Source organism: Schistocerca gregaria, chromosome 4 (assembly GCF_023897955.1).
Source record: "Schistocerca gregaria isolate iqSchGreg1 chromosome 4, iqSchGreg1.2, whole genome shotgun sequence".
NCBI lineage: Eukaryota > Metazoa > Arthropoda > Insecta > Orthoptera > Acrididae > Schistocerca > Schistocerca gregaria.
Window position 1 is genome coordinate 747,794,276 of NC_064923.1, and position 22,833 is coordinate 747,817,108.

The 22,833-nt window shown below is 42.6% G+C and overlaps 1 protein-coding gene and 2 non-coding genes across 3 annotated transcripts in view; 2 read left to right on the forward strand and 1 right to left on the reverse strand.

Annotated features, from left to right (window-relative positions):
• LOC126266677 (lachesin-like) overlaps nt 1-22,833 on the forward strand; it is an 890,041-nt gene that overhangs the window by 859,101 nt on the left and 8,107 nt on the right. Inside the window, exon 8 of the mRNA XM_049971099.1 lies at nt 11,371-11,538. Coding sequence (XP_049827056.1) covers nt 11,371-11,538 — 168 coding nt within the window. The remainder of the gene's footprint in view (nt 1-11,370; nt 11,539-22,833) is intronic.
• Nucleotides 4,856-4,930, reverse strand: Trnas-cga (transfer RNA serine (anticodon CGA)). Its single transcript has one exon. It is a non-coding gene; the product is annotated as a tRNA-Ser (tRNA).
• Nucleotides 4,988-5,062, forward strand: Trnas-cga (transfer RNA serine (anticodon CGA)). Its single transcript has one exon. It is a non-coding gene; the product is annotated as a tRNA-Ser (tRNA).

The following is a 22,833-nucleotide window of genomic DNA, read 5'->3' on the forward strand; positions in this document are numbered from 1 at the left end:
TACCGGCTCCCAGGTTGATGCCATATTCCTCGACTTTCGAAAGTCGTTCGACTCAGTTCCACACTGTCACTTGCTCCAAAAAGTGTGCTCTTACGGCCTATCCGATGACATATGCGGTTGGACAGAAAATTTTCTAACAGACAGTGTGCAGTATGTCGTCTTGAACGGGGTGTCTTCAACAGAAACAAATTTTAGTTCAGGTGTGCCCCAGGGCAGCGTAATGGGTCCGCTGCTTTTTACGATTTAGAAAAACGATCAGGTTGATGGTATTGACAGCGGGATCAGACTGTTTTCCGATGATGCTGTAATCTACAGGAAAGTAGTACCACACGGAAGTTGTGAACAAATCAATGAGGACTTGCAGAAAATTAAAGTAAGGTGTAATGACGGGCAGTTATCTCTCAATATTATTAATTGTAACCTTCTGCGTATAACAAGGTCAAAATTTCCATTAACATACCAGTGGAAAGTAGATGTCCAGTCTTTGGAAGTGGTAACATCCGTCAAGTATCTGGGTGTGTCTATTAGAAATGATCTCAAAGGGAATGATCAGATTACACAAGTAACGGGTAAAGCGATCTCTAGATTGTGGATTATTGGTAGAATCCTGAAGCGATGCAGTCCTTCAACAAAGGATATACATTAGTTCGCCAGACTTATTGTTCGTCTGTATGGGACCTTTAACAGGTCGGTCTGGTTCAAGTGACTGAGAAGGTCCAAAGAAGAGCGGCAAGATTCGTGACTGGTACATTTAGCCAGCGAGAGCGTTAGAAATCTCATTGAAAGTTTGAAGTGGGACACACTTACAGATAGACGGCCCGCTAAACGGAAGGGGCTGCTCACTAAATTCCGAAATCCGATCTTCACCCAGGATGTAGAGCATATGTTATTACCACCAACTTTCAAACCGCGCAATTATCACCATTCAAAGATAAGCGAAATTAGAGTAGTACTGAGGCGTTCAGACAGTCGTTTTGCCGCGCAAGTGGAGTAGAGAGAGGGAAATATGACTTTGGCTCGAGTTGTGCCCTCCTCCACATACCGCTTGGTGACTAGCAGAGTATATATATGTAGATGTAGATGTAGATTAAGGATGAAAACAGGAAGACGCTGTTCAAAGCTATGGAAAAAAAGCACAATAGAAGCGAACGCACCAATATCGCGTGAAACTTCCCGTTACTAAAACTAATGAATTACTGTGCTGATAAACATCTTACATTATTTGATTTTCAAATAGCTGAGCAGAACTGAACGTACTCAGACATGTCGCTCTTTACCTATTCTGATCAACACTAAACTGACACACAATATTTTTAGCGCAATGCAATCTGACTTTGAAAAATCTCTACAAAAGAATGGCCCTGACTAACAATAATCTATACTTTTCATAAATCACTTCCTCACAAAAATCTTCGTTACTCGAACTACTGCAATACAGCGAGCTGCCAGCTGCTAGCTAAGTAAAAGATTCTAAGTACTGAAGGCACTAACTACTGATAGGGGAAGTTAGCAAATGAAAGATTTTGATAGAGAACAAACACATCATATATATTTATCAGTTCACGATATCCAATAATAAAAATTTACTCTTTCTAATGGACACACGTCTAGATCCTCTGCTCTCAAAACTCCGCCATCTCCCTCCCCACGTCCACCACTGCTGGCGGCTCACTTCCAACTGCACAATGCTACGCGCTAGCAGCCAACTGCCCAACACTACAATAGTAAATTCCAACAATGCAAACCAGCCACAGACTGCACACAGCACAGCCAGTGATTTTCGTACAGAGCGCTATGTGGTGTTACCAATAAAAACCCTAAACACCCTACTTACATAGCCACCATGCTTCCCACGAAAAAATTTACAAATTATTTTGGGCAGTGGCCAATACAGATTTGAAATTTTTTCATATTTCAAATAATAATGAAATCAGTTGCACACACTTATTGATACATAGTTGGTCAAAAGCTAAAATATTCTCACAGTCCATAAAGACAGTCCTGATCATTTATCACAGTATTAATTACAATTTTATGCACAAAGTCTGAGCAGTAAAAGAAAATTCACACAGAAGTAATGGATTTCCATGCAGTGTTGAAGAAATAGTGTTGTTTTTCCAACAGAAAGATAATGCTGACTCTTGACATGCAAACAGGTAATGGTCCACAACAGAGCAAACCCACTGCTGAGTCAGTCGAAGTTTTGAAGAATATTGGTATGTAGGTCATCACAGAGCAGACCCACTTTAGTCCTGGTAGAGAGTATGGTATTGGTGGGCCTCCAGAGGTGCAGACCCACTGCAGTCCTTGTAGAGATGACGAGCAGCCATCTGTCGTGACTGTGCAGGTGCCCAAGCACCATCGAAGAGTCTTGCGGACAATATAGCAAGTCCATGAACCACCACTTGTGCACTCACAAAGTTTTTGGAATTGTCCTTAGAACCAGTACTGCTGTTAACCAGTCCCTTGCTGAATTATCAACACATGTGCAAACACTAACAGTCCCTTTTTTTTACATATTGTGCATATACTATGACCAACATAAATGTGTGCAGTGAAATGAATACTTACAAGTTATTTAATTTGATGAACTGGTGTCAATTACAATTTTGTAACATGAGAATACAATAACAAAGGTACAAAATACATAATTAAAGAACATAACAATACAGGTAACATTTGTTGTAATACGGGCTTTACAAAAGAATAGAAATGAACGTATACATCAGTGTTACAGGAATTATGACATAAGTAAATATATAAAAGGTCAGAATAACTTTCAAAACATCAATTTCACACGTGAGTATTAAAACAAAACAGAATAAATAAGGTCTAAACATCTTTACAAAGTAAATAACATGTTATTAATGCAAATTATATTTGAGGATAACAGTATTCCTCATCATACTGAATGTAGCTTAGTATTAGAAGAGAAAAAATTCTATGAAACATTACACAGAGACAGGAAGAAAATAAATACACAAGGGTACACAGACACATAGTGGGATAACACAAAAGGAAAGGATAGGGTTTGTTTTCAGGGTAACATTTGGTACTGCAGTCCAACCCAAAACTTCATTCCATAGATCTTTCGCCTTATTTCAACGTTTGTTTCCACCAAAAAAATCCTATCCAAGCATGCTTTCTGTATTTATATGTTCACATATTTCTTACCTCATTATTTATTATCTATTATCTTACCTCATCATTTATTTCCAAGAATATCCTACCTATACCTGCTTTCTGTACTTTTTTCGTTTAACTTCTCACTGCATTTCTTCCTATTGATCGCAACTCATTCTCTTGTATAGTCTACCCCCTCTTAGGCTAACTTAAATCTACTGAGCTCAGATGCTAAGCTAAGGGACGAGGCAGTGCAGCAGTACAAAACAATTAATACAAACAGCAATGAAAAAAATGGGAATTGTCAAAGCAAGCAGCAGAAAATCTAAATTAGCAGAGGAAATGCAACATTACAACTAATATGAGCCAATGTGCAGCAGCAAGAAAAATAAATCAGTAGTAAAACTGGCATAACAAAGTAATACAAAGTGACATTATGTAGCACTATGCATGGCAAACAGCAGCAGCAAATACTATAACTAATACCTAAACATGGCAAAGCTCAAGCAGAAAAAATATTACGCTAATGACGACAATGCAGATAAGGAAAATGTCTATTCACATTTTAATGTCTATGTAATTAAAGTGGTGCACCACAACTTATTCTACGAGAAATATTACGAAGTAGTTGAAAAGAAAATTATGCATGCAAGTCCTGTGAAGGGAAATTTCTTTTTGTGCTCTTTCGTTGTTTTAAGTACATCATAAAGTTATTATTTACTGGATCTGTAGGCATAAAATATCTATATTAGTACATCTATAAAATTTTATTTTAACTAATGCTACAGTGCAACTAGAAACTAGATATTAAACAAAATGAGCAAACTCTCAACTAGAAAGATAATAGACGTAAAATTTTTCTTATCATTTCATTAGGCATTTTAGTAAATATCATAAATTAAGAGCTCCACAGTATAATCATATGTTTTCAAGTTTAAGCGTGTCGTATTTGCGGTGCTTTCTACAAAGGAATGTCAATAGCAAGGATAATGGCCTCTCTCTTTTTTTTCCTCCACCTGTGCCTATGAAAGGCACACACTAACGCTTTTTTCCAGGCGCCTGTCGCGCAGCTGGGTGCCCACGACGTATTGCGTGCAGATGGTCACTTACCTTTCTTGCTGAAAAATTTACGATAGCAGTTTCCACTACAGTGACAGTCTCATATAGAGATATCTTCACAGGTTGAGAATTTGCGTTACAAATGTGTAGAAAATAAAATCCTATAAATATAACAGTGTCCAAAAAATTTTCGTCGTCACGCATTTACATACATTTCATAACTCTTAAAGTACGATTCTTGGTTTCCAACAACCTTTTTCACAAACCAGAGTCCCTAACCACTGTTCATTATTCCTTACCTTATTCGTCGACACTTCTTCAATATTTCATCATAACAGATGCGTAGCATAAACAAATAACGCATATAGCATCAGCATAAACATACCTCAGCAACAGAATATACATGGTCGTCGTAATTATAACATCATAACACCTCAGTCAAATCTCAGAAACGTCGTAGATTTCTGCAATAATTTCAAAACCTAAAGAAAATTCTCTGCTCATAAGGCACTAACTACTGATAGGCATAGTTAGCAAATGAAAGATTTTGATAGAGAACAAACACTGATTTACCTTAATAATGTTCAAACGACATCATATATTTCCAGAATGAGATTTTCACTCTGCAGCGGAGTGTGCGCTGATATGAAACTTCCTGGCAGATTAAAACTGTGTGCCCGACCGAGACTCGAACTCGGGACCTTTGCCTTTCGCGGGCAAGTGCTCTACCAACTGAGCTACCGAAGCACGACTCACGCCCGGTACTCACAGCAGAAGTAAAGCTGTGAGTACCGGGCGTGAGTCGTGCTTCGGTAGCTCAGTTGGTAGAGCACTTGCCCGCGAAAGGCAAAGGTCCCGAGTTCGAGTCTCGGTCGGGCACACAGTTTTAATCTGCCAGGAAGTTTGACATCATATATATTTATCAATTCATGATATCCAATAATACAATTTTACTCTTTCTGATGGACACACGTCCTGATCATCTTCTCTCAATATTCCGCTAGCTCTCTCCCCCAATCCACCACTGCTGGCTGCTCAACTCCAACTGCGCAATGCTACGTGCTAACAGCCGACTGCCCAACACTACAATAGCAAATTTCAACATTGCAAACCAGCCACAGACTGCACACAGCACAGCCAGTGATTTTCGTACAGAGCGCTATGTGGTGTTACCAATACAAACCCTAAACAGCCTACTTACACGCGAAACGTTAATGATCGTCGTGTCCTGGCTGAGTGGTCACGGTGGTCGATTGTCAGGGAGAAGATCCGGGTTCTTGTAACAGTCCCACTCTGTTTTTCACAAAATTACGAACTTTCCCTCCGGTCATTGGCTTGTCTGTTTGCTGTATTCAAATCTGTGTAAGTGTCGTGGCGTAGAGTCAGTTTGCAACAGCGACGTGTAACGAAGGGACCTCCAGACGTACGTATCTCCCATTTGTCCTAATGAAGTACCGCAAGGTACGCTTACTGCGTTCCGTTTTTAAAGTTTTTACTCTTCAATTCCTCCTTTGTAACATAGTTCACACCTGTTCACCTGTTGCGTTCATTTCTGTGAGACGTCTAAGCGGCAACTCGCCTGCTCTCATCATTCATCACATTTACACGCGACATAATATACTCTTAGCAAGTACAAATATGAGATACGTGCGTCTGGAGGTCCCTTCGTTACCTGTCGCTGTTGCAAACTGGTAGTAGGCCGTGACACATACACAAATTTGAATACAGCGAACAGTGGCCGGACGGAAAGTTCGTAATTTTCTGAAAAAAGAGTGCGGCTTTTATGGATCTGAACCCGAATCTCCTCCTTTGCAGTCGACACCGTGTCCACACAGACAGGACACGATGATCATAAACGCTGTTCGCTATTGCACCCATTGAATCTGGACCATTCACTGTTCCCAATTTGCTTCTTTTTTCCAAAGTTCAGTACACCTTCTTCCTATTATTATGCTTGCCCTCTATTCAGTTTTTGACGGGCCATCCGATGGGCCAACTTACCACTAAATCTGAGGGGGTGGTATTGGGGGCTTCCATTGTTATATGCACTCATACGTAGTGGAATAATGCTCAAGAGTGTGCGATCTAAATCAGTGTGGAATAATAACGGAAATGTCAGTTTCTTCAGGTTTTTTCGTTGTTGAAAGATTTGAGGGAAGCGAAACTGGATAGTAATCACACATTCGATTTTTGTCAAGATTTCATAGTCAAACGATGAGTGCGATATAGGCAGGTGGAGTATCAAACCGACTACAGTGAGATACAGTTCTACGGAAAAGGTTTAATTGCTTCTAAGCAACTGGGGTACTACAGAAAATATTAATTTGTCATTTAAGGTCAAACTGAAATATTTGACGAACAGCTGTTGATGGCTATGTATATGAGTGTCGCATCTTCAAGACCAATCTAATTTCCCGATAGAAAGTTTCTTATGTGTGATATTTAACTGTCAACAAAAATTTAAGCCGAACGAATACAAAGTTCCTCAGAAATTACACAACGGATTTTTGTGTAAAATCGACAAATGCGTTATCAACCTCACCTGCGATGGATCTAGATTTGTCGAAAATTATTTAAATATTAGAAAATAATCACGCTAATAAACATATTAAATTTCATTCTTTCTGAACAAAATCTGGAAATAAAAGGACTGAAAAAGAAAACTGCTCAGATATGTTGTGATATGATTTGTCTAAAAGAAAAAAAAGAAAATAAATTAGAGAAATATTTGACGTGCCTTTGAATGCTGCTCGAAGTCATGTACAGCAAATGAGGGGCCAGTCGAGAGTTTAAGGTTCAATGTTTAGCTTAAAATCTGAAAGGCCAACAGAGAGAAAATTTAATACTGAAAACAGCCCCCAGGCCGTGGCTAGGCCATGTCTGCGCAATATCCTTTCTCTCAGGAGTGCTAGTTCTGCAAGGTGCACAGGAGAGCTTCTGTGAAGTTTTGAAGGTAGGAGACAAGGTGCTGGCGGAAGTAGAGCTGTGAGGAGGGGTTGTGAGTCGTGCTTGGGTAGCTCGGTTGGTCGAGCACTTGCTCACGAAAGGCAAGGGTCCCGAGTTTGATTCTTGGTCCAACACACAGTTTTAATCTGCAGGCAGCTTCATTAACAGAGGATATTCGTGCGGTAATCCACGAGAGAAATATCATACACTGCTCTTTAAAATACTAAGATCCCAAGTGAAACGCTGAACTTTAAATTCTCAATCGTCATCTAATTTGCTGTATATGAGTTTTCGAGCAGCATTGAAAGGCACGTCAGATATTTCTGTAATTTATGTGATTGCTTACTTTTAGACAAATCATTCCACAAGTTGCACTATTTTTTCTCACAAGACAGTAACAGAGAGAAATACGAGAAAATGCGAACTGGTTGACAGAGGAGAAGAACATTAAGCTCGGAAAATACACCTACAACATTACAAGAAATACAACGCGAATCATAGTACTACACTTCAGTCTTGAACATATGCCTCCTTAAATTAAACAAATAACTGGTTGCGTGTCCGCAGATCATTGTCTAGTGACGAATGGGGAGCGGAGTGTTGCTGTCTCTATATCATAACGGCCCCGCAGGATTTTATCTGCTCGTGGATTGGTTGTTGCGTAGTGCTCATTATCAGCTCATCACCATCGACGAGTAAGTCTCAGAAGTGGCGTCAAATAATAAGACTTGAAACAGGCGGTCTAACATCCCAGATGTGGTCTCCCGGCAAATAATATTATATCATGATTTTATTTTTACCACCAGCATACCTTTTCCTATCTCCACACGCACGTGGAATGGGTAGTAACGTTAATAAACCATAATAAAAAAAGGATTTCCCAGCTGGTGTTTGATTTTTTGTTTTGCTCATATACATTATTTTTTGTTTTTTTGTGGAAAATGAGTTGTTTTTCACATAAAAATAAGCCAGAGTCCGTCTGTAATGACCTCGTCCTTTTCGAGACTTCCCCGGTGGCGGCCCAGTTCCGTAATTACATATGTCTGCTGCTCTAATTTGGTTTTTCTAAGACAAAAATGTGGTACTCCCCGTTGTTGCTGTTGTTACATATTTGTTATTGATAGTTCGTTCGCGAAACATCTTCTCCTCCCCTTGAAGGATTCCTTGGCTAACTCTTCTGATTTCCACTTCAGTCCACATCCATACCACTGCATTTATTTCTTTCTGTTGGGTGTGTGAGGATACTGGTGTGTTGTATCTGTAAGTGGTTGAACTTCGGAGGGTGACAATGCCCAGTGTCGCCGGAGTCTCAAGCAGAGGCAGTTGTTGAGAGGCTTTGGAAGGTGTAGGCTGCGTGAGTCAAAAGGCGGTTGCGTAGCGAAGGATTTATCTCTATGTTTAATAGTAGTGGCACACAGTTTGAGTAGTAGGGTGTTTATGTTTGTGCAATGTGATAAAGGAAATAAATTAAATTTTACCAGTTCTTAATGTGTCTCCATCAGTTAGTATCAGACCATTGCATTTAACAATGAACGAAGTCTCGATATACACGATCAACTACAACAAGAGGATTGTAACATGATAATCATTAATTAAACCATATAATCTCCAAGGAGAAGGGAGCTTATAGATGGTACTGTATTACATTTTCAGAAATTCTGTCGTCTTACATTCACTCCAAATGGTTTTTATACTTCACTTTATATTTATCCATTTCGACAATTAGCGCGTATTTGTTGGGTATATATCTGATTTATCATCCTTCTTTCTGAAAAAGTTTCCCTTTACAAAGTGAACCTTGGCTGATTTTTCCCCTTTGTAAGAGATACCGGGTGTCACATTGATACGAGAGTGTGAGCACTTATAAAAATATCTCGAAGACTTTTACTCATGTGTTCTTTCGTGTGTGACGTGTCGTGCAACATATATTTTGAAATCTGTGTGTATAAATTTTTATGTCATGCTGTTTGTGATACCTTGCGGATGATCGGGACGTGTGTCCATCAGAGACAGCTGAGGTGTGACTTTTCAAAAAAATGGTTCAAATGGCTCTGAGCACTATGGGACTTAACTTCTAAGGTCATCAGTCCCCTAGAACTTAGAACTAATTAAACCTAACTAACCTAAGGACATCACACACATCCATGCGCGAGGCAGGATTCGAACCTGCGACCGTAGCAGTCACACGGTTCCAGACTGTAGCGCCTTTAACCGTTTGGCCACCCCGGCCGGCGGTGTGACAGTTGTTCGAAGTTTAGTCATGAAGGCAAAAACCTGTTTTAACTCTAAGCACTGCTTTGAAGGACACTACTTTGCCCTCTTGCTTTGATGTTTTCATATCTATTGTTACACACTAGTTCAGAAGGTGGAGTGCTGTTTATGGACCATCTACGTTTTCATAAATTATAAATACAATCAAAAGCAAAATGGAAACCGTGGGCACATCTGCTTTGCTTTGATTTAATGCCTGGTCTCACCTTAGAATTCCATTTCTCCAATATATTATCGATAAAAAAGGTTAAAGAATGTTTAACAAAGACTATAAAATACCCCAGACATTGAATGGTCCTTAATCCCTGCGCATCTGGGCTTTGAGTTTAATTTTAACGGCGGTCTTTGTATTAAAACTTTCGGCAAAGTGCTTTGATAAGCGCCTTTCTTTCATTGTAGATCGCAGCTTCCAACCGTCCGCCCAACCAAATGATTTTTCAAAATATTTTAGGCAATTTGGCTCATTACTTTACACTCCCACCGCAAACAGATGCTTTAACTCGGTATAAAAACATCATCTTCTCTCCACGGTCCATTTCTAAAACCATTCACTATACCTGATGAATGAAATTAGCAGTTAAGTTTCGACTTTGGTCTGTCATCTTGGAATGAGGTCTAATGCTAGTTTCAGTAGACTAATCTCTGTGAAGCCTTCTATATCTGTTCCTTAAGGGAGGTTAACGTGAGTTGCTTGAAATTATATTTGTTGCCTTCTCAGGTCTGATCTATCAATACAGGTACACTAAAACTCAGGCTCCAAATGAAGTGCAGACACTAGGTACAGTTGCCTCTTCTCATTTTAGGAAAATCCCTCATAAGCACAGGCCATGTCAGCTAAGAGTTTTATTTATTCTTACTCCATTAGGATCATCCATTAAATCCGAGGCTTTTGAAGTAGGCTATTTAGGTTTTTATGTTGGTAACGCCATGTAGTGCTCTATATGAAAAAGTAGGCTGTTTAGGTTGTTATGTTGGTAACGCCATGTAGCACTCTATATGAAAATCACTGACTGTGCTGTGTACAGTCTGTGGCTGGTTTGCATTGTTGTAATATTCGCTACTGTAGTGTTGGGCAGTTGGCTGTTAACAGCGCGTAGCGCGGCGCAGATGGAGGTGAGCCGCCAGCAGTGCTGGATGTGGGGAGAGAGATGGCGCAGTTTTGAGAGCGAATGATAGGGACGTGTTTCCATCAGAGGCAGTAAATTTGTAAGACTGGATGTCATGAACTGCTATATATATTATGACTAGTGAGGTAAATACATTGTTTGTTCTCTATTAAAATCTTTCATTTGCTAACTAGGCCTATCAGTAGTTAGCGCCTTCAGTAGTTTGAATCTTTTATTTAGCTGGCAGTAGTGGCGCTCGCTGTATTGCTGTAGTTCGAGTAATGAAGATTTTTATGAGGTAAGTGATTCATTAAAGGTATAGGTTATTGTCAGTCAGGGCCATTCTTTTGTAGGGATTATTGAAAGTCAGATTGTGCTGCACTAAAAAAATTGTGTGTCAGTTTAAGCGCAGTCATTTATAATTTTTCTAAGGGTACGTTTCATACTTTTATCGCTTCTGCAGAGTCTGAAAGTTATATACACAGAAATAGTATCAAATGTGTCACCACGTTACGGCTTGTCCGTTGTCTCCTGCAGACATGTTCTGTTGCGAATAATGTACCACGAAGGATGTGATTGTGAACTGAACATTTCAGGGACCAACTGGTGATTCACTGCGTAAAACCTGTCATCATGTACTAAGAGCTATCGCGTGTATATTAATGCGTACAGTAAGAATTCCTTGGGTGTCTCCGTTGATAGATACACATGATTTACCCGTTAAGCACAGGGAAGGAGTATGACTGTTACCGATGAATTGTATGCATCTCTAATTGTAGGCTGGAGGATATTACATAATAGCACTAAATCTGTTCTCTAAGACAGAGAAACTAAACTGCCCTTTGAATTTTGTGTTTTGCCGCAGACGGGAAGCTGATGGAGGGCAGCAAGTACGCGATGAGTGAGACGCCGATGGGGTATTCCCTGGTGATGAACCTCACCATCCGCTCCCTGGAGGCGCGCGACTTCGGCAGCTACACCTGCATGGCGAAGAACCCGCTGGGCAGCGCCGATGGAACCATACGGCTGCAAGGTGAGTCAGCCGGACGTCATTTACTGCGTGGCGAGAAAGACTGCTGTGGCGAACGGTTCAAACTGTCTGCACAAACACCCGGAACAACACACGTTCATATCAGTTACTATGTGTGATACCAATACCGTAACGTCTGCAGATCATCTAACTCCTCCTGTGCCAAAAACATAATTAGCGTTGGCCCCCACTCTCCTCTCGTCCCCAAATCTAACAAAACGCTAAGTCCGTCCATGGGAGTCTAGCTTCTTGTTCACGCCCAACTCCCATAAGCTTCCAATCAACTTCATCGAGCCATTAGCATCCTTTCTAATTAACCTTTCACCTGCAACAGTTTCTCCTATATCTTCCACCAAACTACTGGCGTGTCCAAGGACTAATCCGCTCACTAATTCTGTAACTCCTACACGTAACTGACATTGCAACATCTCACTCACCTCCCCACGTACCTATTCCAACGTGCTGACGACATTATATTTCACACCGTTTAACCGGTCATTCAAATCCCTAAACATCCTAACATCCCTACAACACCATCTGAACACCACTTGAGGTAGCAGTGGCACCTCTCCATCAACCCTACAGAAGCCTTGACGAAAACTATTGGAAAACGACACAATATTCCTGAGTCTCTGATCTCTACCTAATGGTATAAAAGTCTCATTTGATTAAAAGTGAGTCTCTACACAATAACTAACAAAGAGAAATTTCCCGAAAGACTAAAATTGCCAAATGACTCGCCATGGAAATTAAATGTCACTACAATTATTCATACACACTCACAATATCCTAACCTAGCTCATCCACATTAGTGCAAATGTTGCATGTATCTCCTTTTACCTCTAGCCTCACCACTACCGTCAAACCACTGAATTTAATACATACTGTTTTGATTTTCTGTATCAGACTACCTTCTCCCATCCGTTTCTTGTAGGAGCTAATTATGTTCCCAAACATCCTCAAACACCTGTAACACTTTCGCATGTTTTAATTCTTCAGTAAATCTGGATTCGAATACACCTCTGTATTCTTCATTCTTGAATACTGTTGGATTCTTCAAAGATTTTAACACCCCAACTCACTTCCTACATACTGTTGGATACCTGAAAGATAGTAACACCCCATCTCACTTTCAACACTCCTATTTTAACTGAAACTACAAAAAGTACATGCAATTATGGAACCGTATGTCATTGTGGGCTGGGACATATCAATGGGGTAGGATGAGCTGCCGAATCGGGAAGGCAGTCCTGCACGACGCACAGTGACTCAAGTCCTTACAGGGAGGAAAAGTTACGTCATAAGTGTATCTGACGTGTGGTGTCACCATAATACACCACACTCGCTAGGTTGTAGGCTTCAAATCGGCCACGGTCCGTCAGTACACATTGGACCCTCGAGTCGCCTCGAGTCGACTTTGTACAAGTGCAGTTATAGACTAAACTGCGAATGCTGCTCTACAGTTCTGATTGATTCATGCATATACAGGGTGTTACAAAAAGGTACGGCCAAACTTTCAGGAAACATTCTTCACACACAAAGAAAGAAAATATGTTATGTGGACAAGTGTCCGGAAACGCTTAATTTCCATGTTAGAGCTTATTTTATTACTTCTCTTCAACTCACATTAATCATGAAATGGAAACACACAGCAACACAACGTACCAGCGTGACTTCAAACACTTTGCTACAGGAAAAGTTCAAAATGTCTCCGTTAGCGATGATACATACATCCACTCTTCGTCGCATGGAATCCCTGATGCGCTGATGCAGCCCTGGAGAATAGCGTATTGTAACACAGCCGTCCACAATACGAGCACGAAGAGTCTCCACATTTGGTACCGGGGTTGCGTAGACAAGAGCTTTCAAATGCCCTCATAAATGAAAATCAAGAGGGTTGAGGTCAGGAGAGCGTGGAGGCCATGAAAATGGTCCGCCTCTACCAATCCATCGGTCACCGAATCAGTTGTTGAGAAGCGACCGAACAATTCAATTGAAATGTGCAGGAGCTCCATCATGCATGAACCACATGTTGTGTCGTACTTGTAAAGGCACTTGTTCTAGCAGCAGAGGTAGAGTATCCCCTATGAAATCATGATAACGCGCTCAATTGAGCGTAGGTGGAAGAACATGGGGCCCAATCAAGACATCACCAACAATGCCTTTCCAAACGTTCACAGAAAATCTTTGTTGATAACGTGATTGCACAATTGCGTGAGGATTCTCGTCAGCCCACACATGTTCATTGTGAAAATTTACAATTTGATCGCGTTGGAATGAAGAAACTAAAATGAGCTCTAACATGGAAATCAAGCGTTTCCGGACACATGTCCACATAACATCTTTTCTTTATTTGTGTGTGAGGAATGTTTCCTGGAAGTTTGGCCGTACCTTTTTGTAACACCCTGTAGATCAATGGTCAATGCATAGACTGTATGTCGCGACTGGCTAGGTCGAAGCTATTGACTTAGCTGAAGGCTGTGCTAACTAGCGTCTCTGCAAAAGAGATCTCTGAAGCTACACTCCTGGAAATGGAAAAAAGAACACATTGACACCTGTGTGTCAGACCCACCATACTTGCTCCAGACACTGCGAGAGGGCTGTACAAGCAATGATCACACGCACGGCACAGTGGACACGCCAGGAACCGCGGTGTTGGCCGTCGAATGGCGCTAGCTGCGCAGCATTTGTGCACCGCCACCGTCAGTGTCAGACGGTTTGCCGTGGCATACGGAGCTCCAACGCAGTCTTTAACACTGGTAGCATGCCGCGACAGCGTGGACGTGAACCGTATGTGCAGTTGACGGACTTTGAGCGAGGGCGTATAGTGGGCATGCGGGAGGCCGGGTGGACGTACCGCCGAATTCCTCAACACGTGGGGCGTGAGGTCTCCACAGCAAATTAAGGACACTGTTGCTCCTGGGGTATCGGCGAGGACCATTCGCAACAGTCTCCATGAAGCTGGGCTACGGTCCCGCACACCTTTAGGCCGTCTTCCGCTCACGCCCCACCATCGTGCAGCCCGCCTCCAGTGGTGTCGCGACAGGCGTGAATGGAGGGACGAATGGAGACGTGTCGTCTTCAGCGATGAGAGTCGCTTCTGCCTTGGTGCCAATGATGGTCGTATGCGTGTTTGGCGCCGTGCAGGTGAGCGCCACAATCAGGACTGCATACGACCGAGGCACACAGGGCCAACACCCGGCATCATGGTGTGGGGAGCGATCTCCTACACTGGCCGTACACCTCTGGTGATCGTCGAGGGGACACTGAATAGTGCACGGTACATCCAAACCGTCATCGAACCCATCGTTCTACCATTCCTAGACCGGCAAGGGAACTTGCTGTTCCAACAGGACAATGCACGTCCGCATGTATCCCGTGCCACCCAACGTGCTCTAGAAGGTGTAAGTCAACTACCCTGGCGAGCAAGATCTCCGGATCTGTCCCCCATTGAGCATGTTTGGGACTGGATGAAGCGTCGTCTCACGCGGTCTGCACGTCCAGTACGAACGCTGGTCCAACTGAGGCGCCAGGTGGAAATGGCATGGCAAGCCGTTCCACAGGACTACATCCAGCATCTCTACGATCGTCTCCATGGGAGAATAGCAGCCTGCATTGCTGCGAAAGGTGGATATACACTGTACTAGTGCCGACATTGTGCATGCTCTGTTGGCTGTGTCTATGTGCTTGTGGTTCTGTCAGTGTGATCATGTGATGTATCTGAGCCCAGGAATGTGTCAATAAAGTTTCCCCTTCCTGGGACAATGAATTCACGGTGTTCTTATTTCAATTTCCGAGAGTGTATTTAGAAATTAGAGAAACAAATAATTTCATTCATATAATAACTAGAAGGCTGACGTAGATTTGGCCAATGACTTAGTATCCTACAGCACTACATTTATGTAAAAACAGTTTAACGTAACAACCTAAAAGAATTTATAAACATGTTTATACGAACTACAGAATTACCCAAGCACATAAATAGCACTGCCGTTATTTCCGTATCAAAACATAATGTGCAATCAATAAGGTTCTTTGACGTGACTGTAACGGCATTTAAATACGGAAATACGTCAGGAAAATTCGTCATCCGAAGTAAAACCAATTTTAGTGCAAACAGTATTATTGAAGCAGATTTATGCCCCTATTTTAATAAAATAGCTACGTTTTTGTCACACTTCTATTATCTGGGATAAAAAGTCTCAATTTTATGGGTTTCAAAAATTATCAACTAAGAAAGGCAACTTCGCTAAAATTACTTTTAACTGGTGATAGTTAAAAAGGTATAAAAATTGTTGAGTGCTATTGATATTTGACTCACAGGGACCTACATTATTTTTCGGTGATGGTGCAAAAGTATGGCTCACTGCATCGTCGCCGGCCGGAGCGGCCGTGTGGTTCTAGGCTCTACAGTCTGGAACCGAGCGACCGCTACGGTCGCAGGTTCCAATCCTGCCTCGGGCAATGTTGTGTGTGACGTCCTTAGGTTAGTTAGGTTTAATTAGTTAATTAGTTTTAAGTTCTACGCGAGTGATGACCACAGAAGTCGCATAGTGCACAGAGCCATTTGACCATTTGAACCACTGTATCGTCACCCTCGGGCTTGGAGAGTCTCGTGTGCGGTGTAAGGTGGCTTAATCATGTCACATTGGCACCAAATTTCATAAAAACTCCGTCCAACGCCAAGTGGATTTGCCGCCCCCCCGCCCCTTTACCCATGTCTCATTCATTCTCCTAACGCCTCTGAGATGGAGATCAGAACCGCGACGAGGACTTTTGTGGGTCGCCGAAAGAAACATTTCAGACACCGGCGTTCAGAATGAACACGAAAAGATCCAAGGCGATAGCATACAGGGTGTCAATGAAGCCACACCTTCCCTTCGGCCCTTCATTTACACACATTATACGATAGAAAACGACAGTTTCGGTGCAATGCACAATAGAACGGCGTTCTTGACCGTCTGTGACACGGCTAACATCTCCTGGACAGTTCAGCCCTTCTCTCTGGAAATGTCTAAGCTGCAGCTTCTCTGAACGTGACCTAACATCTTTGGAGCTTACCACGACCGCTGGGTTTGCTCTGGCATATAATAGCTCTCTAATAGAGACGGTTCAAGACTATTCGACGAAATCTGGACCTGATCTGAAGCAGCAAAGGAATTTTATTCTTTCTCAGAGTCTCTGTTTAGTACATTCATTCGGCGTGATCTTTTGCAGCCCTTCCGTTTCGCACCTGCTGTGGCGTGATCATGGGGAAGGCGGCAACATTGACAACTGCATGAATGAAGAGGCGAAATGTCCCTCTTAAGACTCCTACTTCAGCAGCGACCTAGGTGAAAACCGCGCACCTATCACGAACCTTTAAAAATGTACCTCTACTTATTCCTAGGTGCCTGTAGCCAAGCGTCCCCTTCGAAAACCTTTAGCTGCGTGTCGCTACACTGCAAAAATAGTGCGTGATTATCACTTGCGAAATCTGATGAATGCTGGAGGGTTGCCTATCCAGCAGGCGCGTAGGAAAACGACTATCTATATGCCTCTCTCTTAGCGCTAATTTCTAGTATCTTGTCTTTGTGGTCCTAACGCGAAATACATGTTGGTGTCAGTAACCCGATGAGGACCAGATCCGAAACACTCGTCGAGTACTCAAGAATAAGTCACACAGGCGGCCTTCAGTGAAGAAACTGGTACAACTGCCTAACATCGTGTAGGGCCTCTGTGAGCACAGAGAAGTGCCGCAACACGACGTGGCTTTGACTAATGTCGGAAGTAGTGCTTGAGGGAACTTACACCATGAATCCTGCAGGGCTGTCCATAAATACGTAAGAGTACGATGGGTGGATACCTCTTCTGAACAAAACTTTGCAAGGCATCCCAGACATAATGAATAATGATTACGTCTGGGGAATTTGGTGTTTAAACTCAGCAGAGTGTTCCTGGAGACACCCTGTAGCAATTCTGGACGTGTGGGATGTCGCAGTGTCCTGCTGCAATTGCCCAAGTCCGTCGGAATGTCCAATGAACATGAATGGATGCAGGTGATCAGAGAGGATGTTTACATACGTGTCACCTGTGAGAGTCGTATCTAGACGAACCAGGCACCTCATATAACTCCAGCTGCCCACATCCCCCACCATTACAGGGCCTCCACCATACTGAAAAGTCTCCTGCTGATATGTAGGGTTGATGGATTCCTGCAGTTGTCTCCATATCCGTACACTTCCATCCGCTCGATAAAATTTGAAACGAAACTCGTCTCACCAGGCAACATTTTCCAATCATCAATGGTCCAATGTTTGTGTTGAAGGTTACCAGGCGTGGCGTAAAGCTTTGTACAAGAGGTACAAGAGAGTGCCTTCGACTCCGGAATTCCATATCGATGGTGTTTTGATGAATGGTTTACACTCTGATACTTGTCGATGGCCCGGCACTGAAATCTGCAGTAATTTGCGAAGGGGTTGCACTTCTGTCACGTTCAACGATTCTCTTAACTAGTCGTTGCTTTCTTTCTCGCAGGATCTTCTTTCGGCCGCAGAGAATGTCGAAGATATGCATTTTTACCAGTTTACTGATATTCACGGGACACTCGTGAAATGTTCATACGTGAAAATCCCCACTTCATCGCTACTTCGGAGATGCTGTGTACCATCGCTCGTGTGCCGGTTATAACATAACGTTCAAACTCACTTAAATCTTGATAAACTATCATTGTAGCAGCAGTAACCGATCTAACAATCGCGACTGACGTGTTGTTTTAAATAGGCGTTGTCGATCAAATGGTTCAAATGGCTCTAAGCACTATGGGACTTAACATCTGAGGTCTTCAGTCCCGTAGACTTAGAACTACTTAAACCTAATTATCCTAAGGGCAGCACATACATCCATGCCCGAGGCAGGACTCGAACCTGCGACCGCGCCTAGAACCGCTCGGTCACAGCGGCCGTCTCGTTGTCAACCCCAGCGCCTTATTCTTCCTCTGTGCACATCTCTATATTTGAATACTCATGCCTATTCCAGTGTCTTTGGTGCTTCAGTGTGTATGCGGTCTCCTTTACAGATGAATCACACTTTCATTAAATTCTCCCAGTAATCGAAGTCGGCCATTAGCCTTCACTCCTAAAGTCCTCACATTCTCTATCCATTTCATGTCTCTTTGTAACGTTATGCCCAGACATTTAAAGGACTTGAGTGTGTCAAGATGGACACTAGTAACGCTGTTTCTGAACATTTTGTTTGTTCCTACTGAGCCGCATTAGCTTATATTTTTCTACATTATAGCTAGCTGCCATTAATCACACCAACCAGAATTTTTGTCTAAATCATCTGGTGTGGTTCTACTGTCACCAAACTTCGCCACTTAAAAATACCGTACTCCACAGTGTCACCAGCAAACGACTGTAGATTGCTTCCCACCCTGCCTGACAGATTATTTACGTATATGGAAAATAACAACGGTTTTAATGTTAAAAAATATATCGGCTCAATCACTTGTTTATAGTGTGAAACACTAAGGTTGACGCGGTTCGGAAGTCAAGCTTCCATCATCAAAATAATAAAAAGTAAAAGAACCTGTTAAAACTCGCTAAAATGGAACATGCACCAGGCACAATAAAATTGATAATAAAATTAAAATATCGTGGCTACTTCCCTTGTTGCAGCCGTGTCTTCCAAGCGAGTTTTAACAGGTTTTTTTACTTTTTGTTATTCTGATGATGGAAGCTTGACTTCCGAAACTCGTCAATCTTAGTGTTTTACACTATAAACAAGTGGTTGAGTCGATACATATGTTAACATTGACATTAACAACCACGACCTCTCATCCAGTGTGGATAAAATCAAAAAACAACGGTTTTATCACACGTCACTGGGGCAATGGTGACGATACCATTGCCTCTGATGAACACATGATGTCGAGGACAAGAATTAAAAAGTTTTCGAGCCACTCACATTTCTAGTTCCCTATTCCGTATGCTCCGTTAACATTCAACAGTGGAGTACTGTGTCAAATGCTTTTCGGAAATCTAAAAATATGGTATCTACCTGTTACCCTAGTGAAAAGGGCAAGCTCAGTTTCGGACAAGCGATGTTTTCTAACATCGTCCTGAATAGTGGTAAGAAGATTTCGACCTCTAGGAAATTCATTATACTCGAATTCACAATATGTTGTAGAATTGTGCAGTAAACCGATGCTAAAGATATTGGACAATAATTGTAAGAGTCCGTGGCTTTACCCTCCTCATATTCAGCAGTCAACTGCGCTTTTTTCAAGTTCTTTCGGACTTAGGGCTGGGCGAGAGATTCACGATAAACGCAAGCTAAACAAGAGGCCAGCGCCGAGGAGTACTCTCTGTAAAACCGAATTGTGGCTCAAGCACAACATGGCGACGTATTTGTTTTCAGTTATTTTAGTTGTTTCTCTAAATAAGGATGCTTATTACTATGTCCATCAACCGGGAGTACGTTCGATGGTCAAAGACGGCATAACTGTACGATTCCCCAGCGTGGAACAATTCTTGAAACGCAGAATTAGAAACTTCGGCTTCCGATTTGTTGTCTTCAACTGCCACACCAGACTGGTGCACCAGTGACTGGATGGAAGCCTTACGCCCGCTTGCAGATTTTATACAGGACGAGAATATTCTCAGGTTCTCGGTCAGACCTTTTGCTAAGGTCTGCATCGGGCGTGGAACTTTTCACAGACATACGAATCTCTACTGATCTTTGCCTGTCGTCATTTGTTCGTTCGGTACTGAATCGAGAGTGCAACAGCCTTTGTTTTCTCAGCATTTTGCGAATTTAGTTGTTAAACGAAGAAAGAAATTTCCGTCCACTTGCTGCACTGGGGCATTGAAATATCTCATTGGCGACACATGAAACTTTGTACTGGACCGGGATTTGAACCCACATCTCTCAGTCCAGTAAACATTTTCATCAGTCGCCGTTTAGTTATTTCAATGTCCCAATCCAGTAAGAAATTGGAAATTTGTTTCGTACAGTACGTATATTATTGTATACTACATGATCCACTCATAGTTCTAAGTGACTCAACAAACAAGAGAAAGAAAATGGTGCTAACTGACTGCATCGAATTTAATGTGTAGTTACAAGGGTCCACATCCAGCACAAGCTGTCAGCATGACAACATTCTCCCACATTAGTTGGCAGTGGCTGTGTTAAGTAAGCCTTTTATTTTGCTTTCACTGCTGTTCAGTTTCACATACGAAACCAATTTCAAATAATTGTATGTACAACTCTTAAAAAGGGAAAAGGGACTTACTTTTATTAGAATCCACATAATCACCAAATCATACCGTGATGGATGAATGCCTGACTTTACAATCAAAGACCTGGCAGCTAGTATATCCTATGTAGCGAAGCTGACAGGTGCGAGCTGTAATCACGTGGCTTAGGGTAATCACCTGGCACTGAATTTTGTCACCGCGCGGCCATTGTTACACCAGCACAACTGCTTGGTATTACCGAAAATCGGAGCACCTCAGCAGCGTTGCGGAAAGTTGGTCTACGTGTCAGTTAGATCGTCTGCTTGATAACAAACTCGACCCTGGTGCGTTAAAATACCGGCCTTCTAACCGTTAAGAGGCGTTGAATTAGTGGCTGACGTGGAGAATTCTACCACTATGGTTATCAGGAGGCATCGCTTCTCACCCACCATCCTCGTCACCGTCTATCTCCATTCACCATCCATAGTATGGGTCGGTCTGCTTGGCGGTCCAGCCTGAGCACCAAATGTAGGAGTCGGACTTCTATATTGGTAGGAGAGGGCAGATCCAGTCACGTTCAGCTTGGTACCAGCTTGTTCACTTATTTGGTCCAGTCTTATGACCACTTCTGGCAGGTGAGGAGTGCCTGTCGATCCTGTGGTCCTCTACAACGAAGTGTCACCTTATCCTCATCTGCAGCCAAGTGACTCAGTCAGTCTCGGGAATCGATGAACCTTTCCAGGTAGGCATTTCAAGCTGGCAGCAGACCTGTTTCAGATCGTAGAACAGTTGCGCTACCATCAAGCCGGACTGGTGGTCTATGCCAGCTGTGGCGAGTGACGTTAGCAATTACCATCGGGGAGCGAACCCAGACCACAGTGTCTGGCTGCCAGCACCTTGCGTCGGCTGTCACCACGAGACCAGCGGCTGGGAAGGTCATATTTCGACCGTCAGGCCACTGGTGCTAAGGCATGATCCCCAGGGCAGTTGATTCTATAGTATGGCTAACACAGATGGCTGTTCCAGCAGGTGGTAGGTCAGCGGCAGTGCCTCGTCGGTCTCAGTGCGCTACGCTGCTCCACAACTGTTCCCGATTCAGTGCCTCTCGTCAGCTGTACGGTCAGTATTAATATGCACTACGGTCATGTGCGTCGGTAATCAGACACCCAGGAGTCAGACGGTCTACTTGCCGCAGCGCTGCCGAAGTGTTCTGGATTTCAGTAATACTCGTACAGTCGGTCCCGAAAGGGTGGTCGGACTAGGGTACAGATGTGGGCCTGATGGCAAAATACTGATTAGCGCTAGCAGTGCAATTACAGCTATGCCCGTTCGCACCCTGCAGCATGCCACTTAGTTGTATATAAACCTAATTGTCATGTCAAGTTTTCAATCAGACGGTTGGAGGTTTCAATGATGCTAATTTTATTTTGGAGGAAATAGTGGCGTATCGAAAAAGCCTTTAGGTCTATTGTAGCATGTTGTTGTGGTATTCAGTGCAGAGACTGGTTTGATGCTGTTCTCCATGCTACTGTATCCTGCGCAAGCTTCTTCATCTCCTAATACCTACTGCGACCTACATCCTTCTGATTCTGTTTAGTGTATTCATCTCTTCGTCTCCCTCTACGATTTTTCCATTCCACGCTGCCCTCCAATACTAAATTTGTGATCCCTTGATACCTCAGAACATGTCCTACTAACCGGACCCTTCTTTTTGTCAAGTTGTGCCACAAACTCCTCTTCTCCCCAATTCTAATCAATACCTCCTCATTAGTTACGTGATCTACCAATCTAACCTTCAGCACTCTTCTGTAGCACCACATTTCGAAAGCTTCTGTTCTCTTCTTGTCCAAACTATTTATCGTCCATGTTTTACTTCCATACATGGCTACACTCCATACAAATACTTTCAGAAACGACTTCCTGGCATATAAATCTATACTCGATGTTAACAAATTTCTCTTCTTCAGAAACACTTCCCTTGCCATTGCCAGTCTACATTTTATATTCTCTCTACTTTGACCATCATCAGTTATTCTGCTCCCCAAATAGCAAAACACATTTACTACTTTAAGCGTCT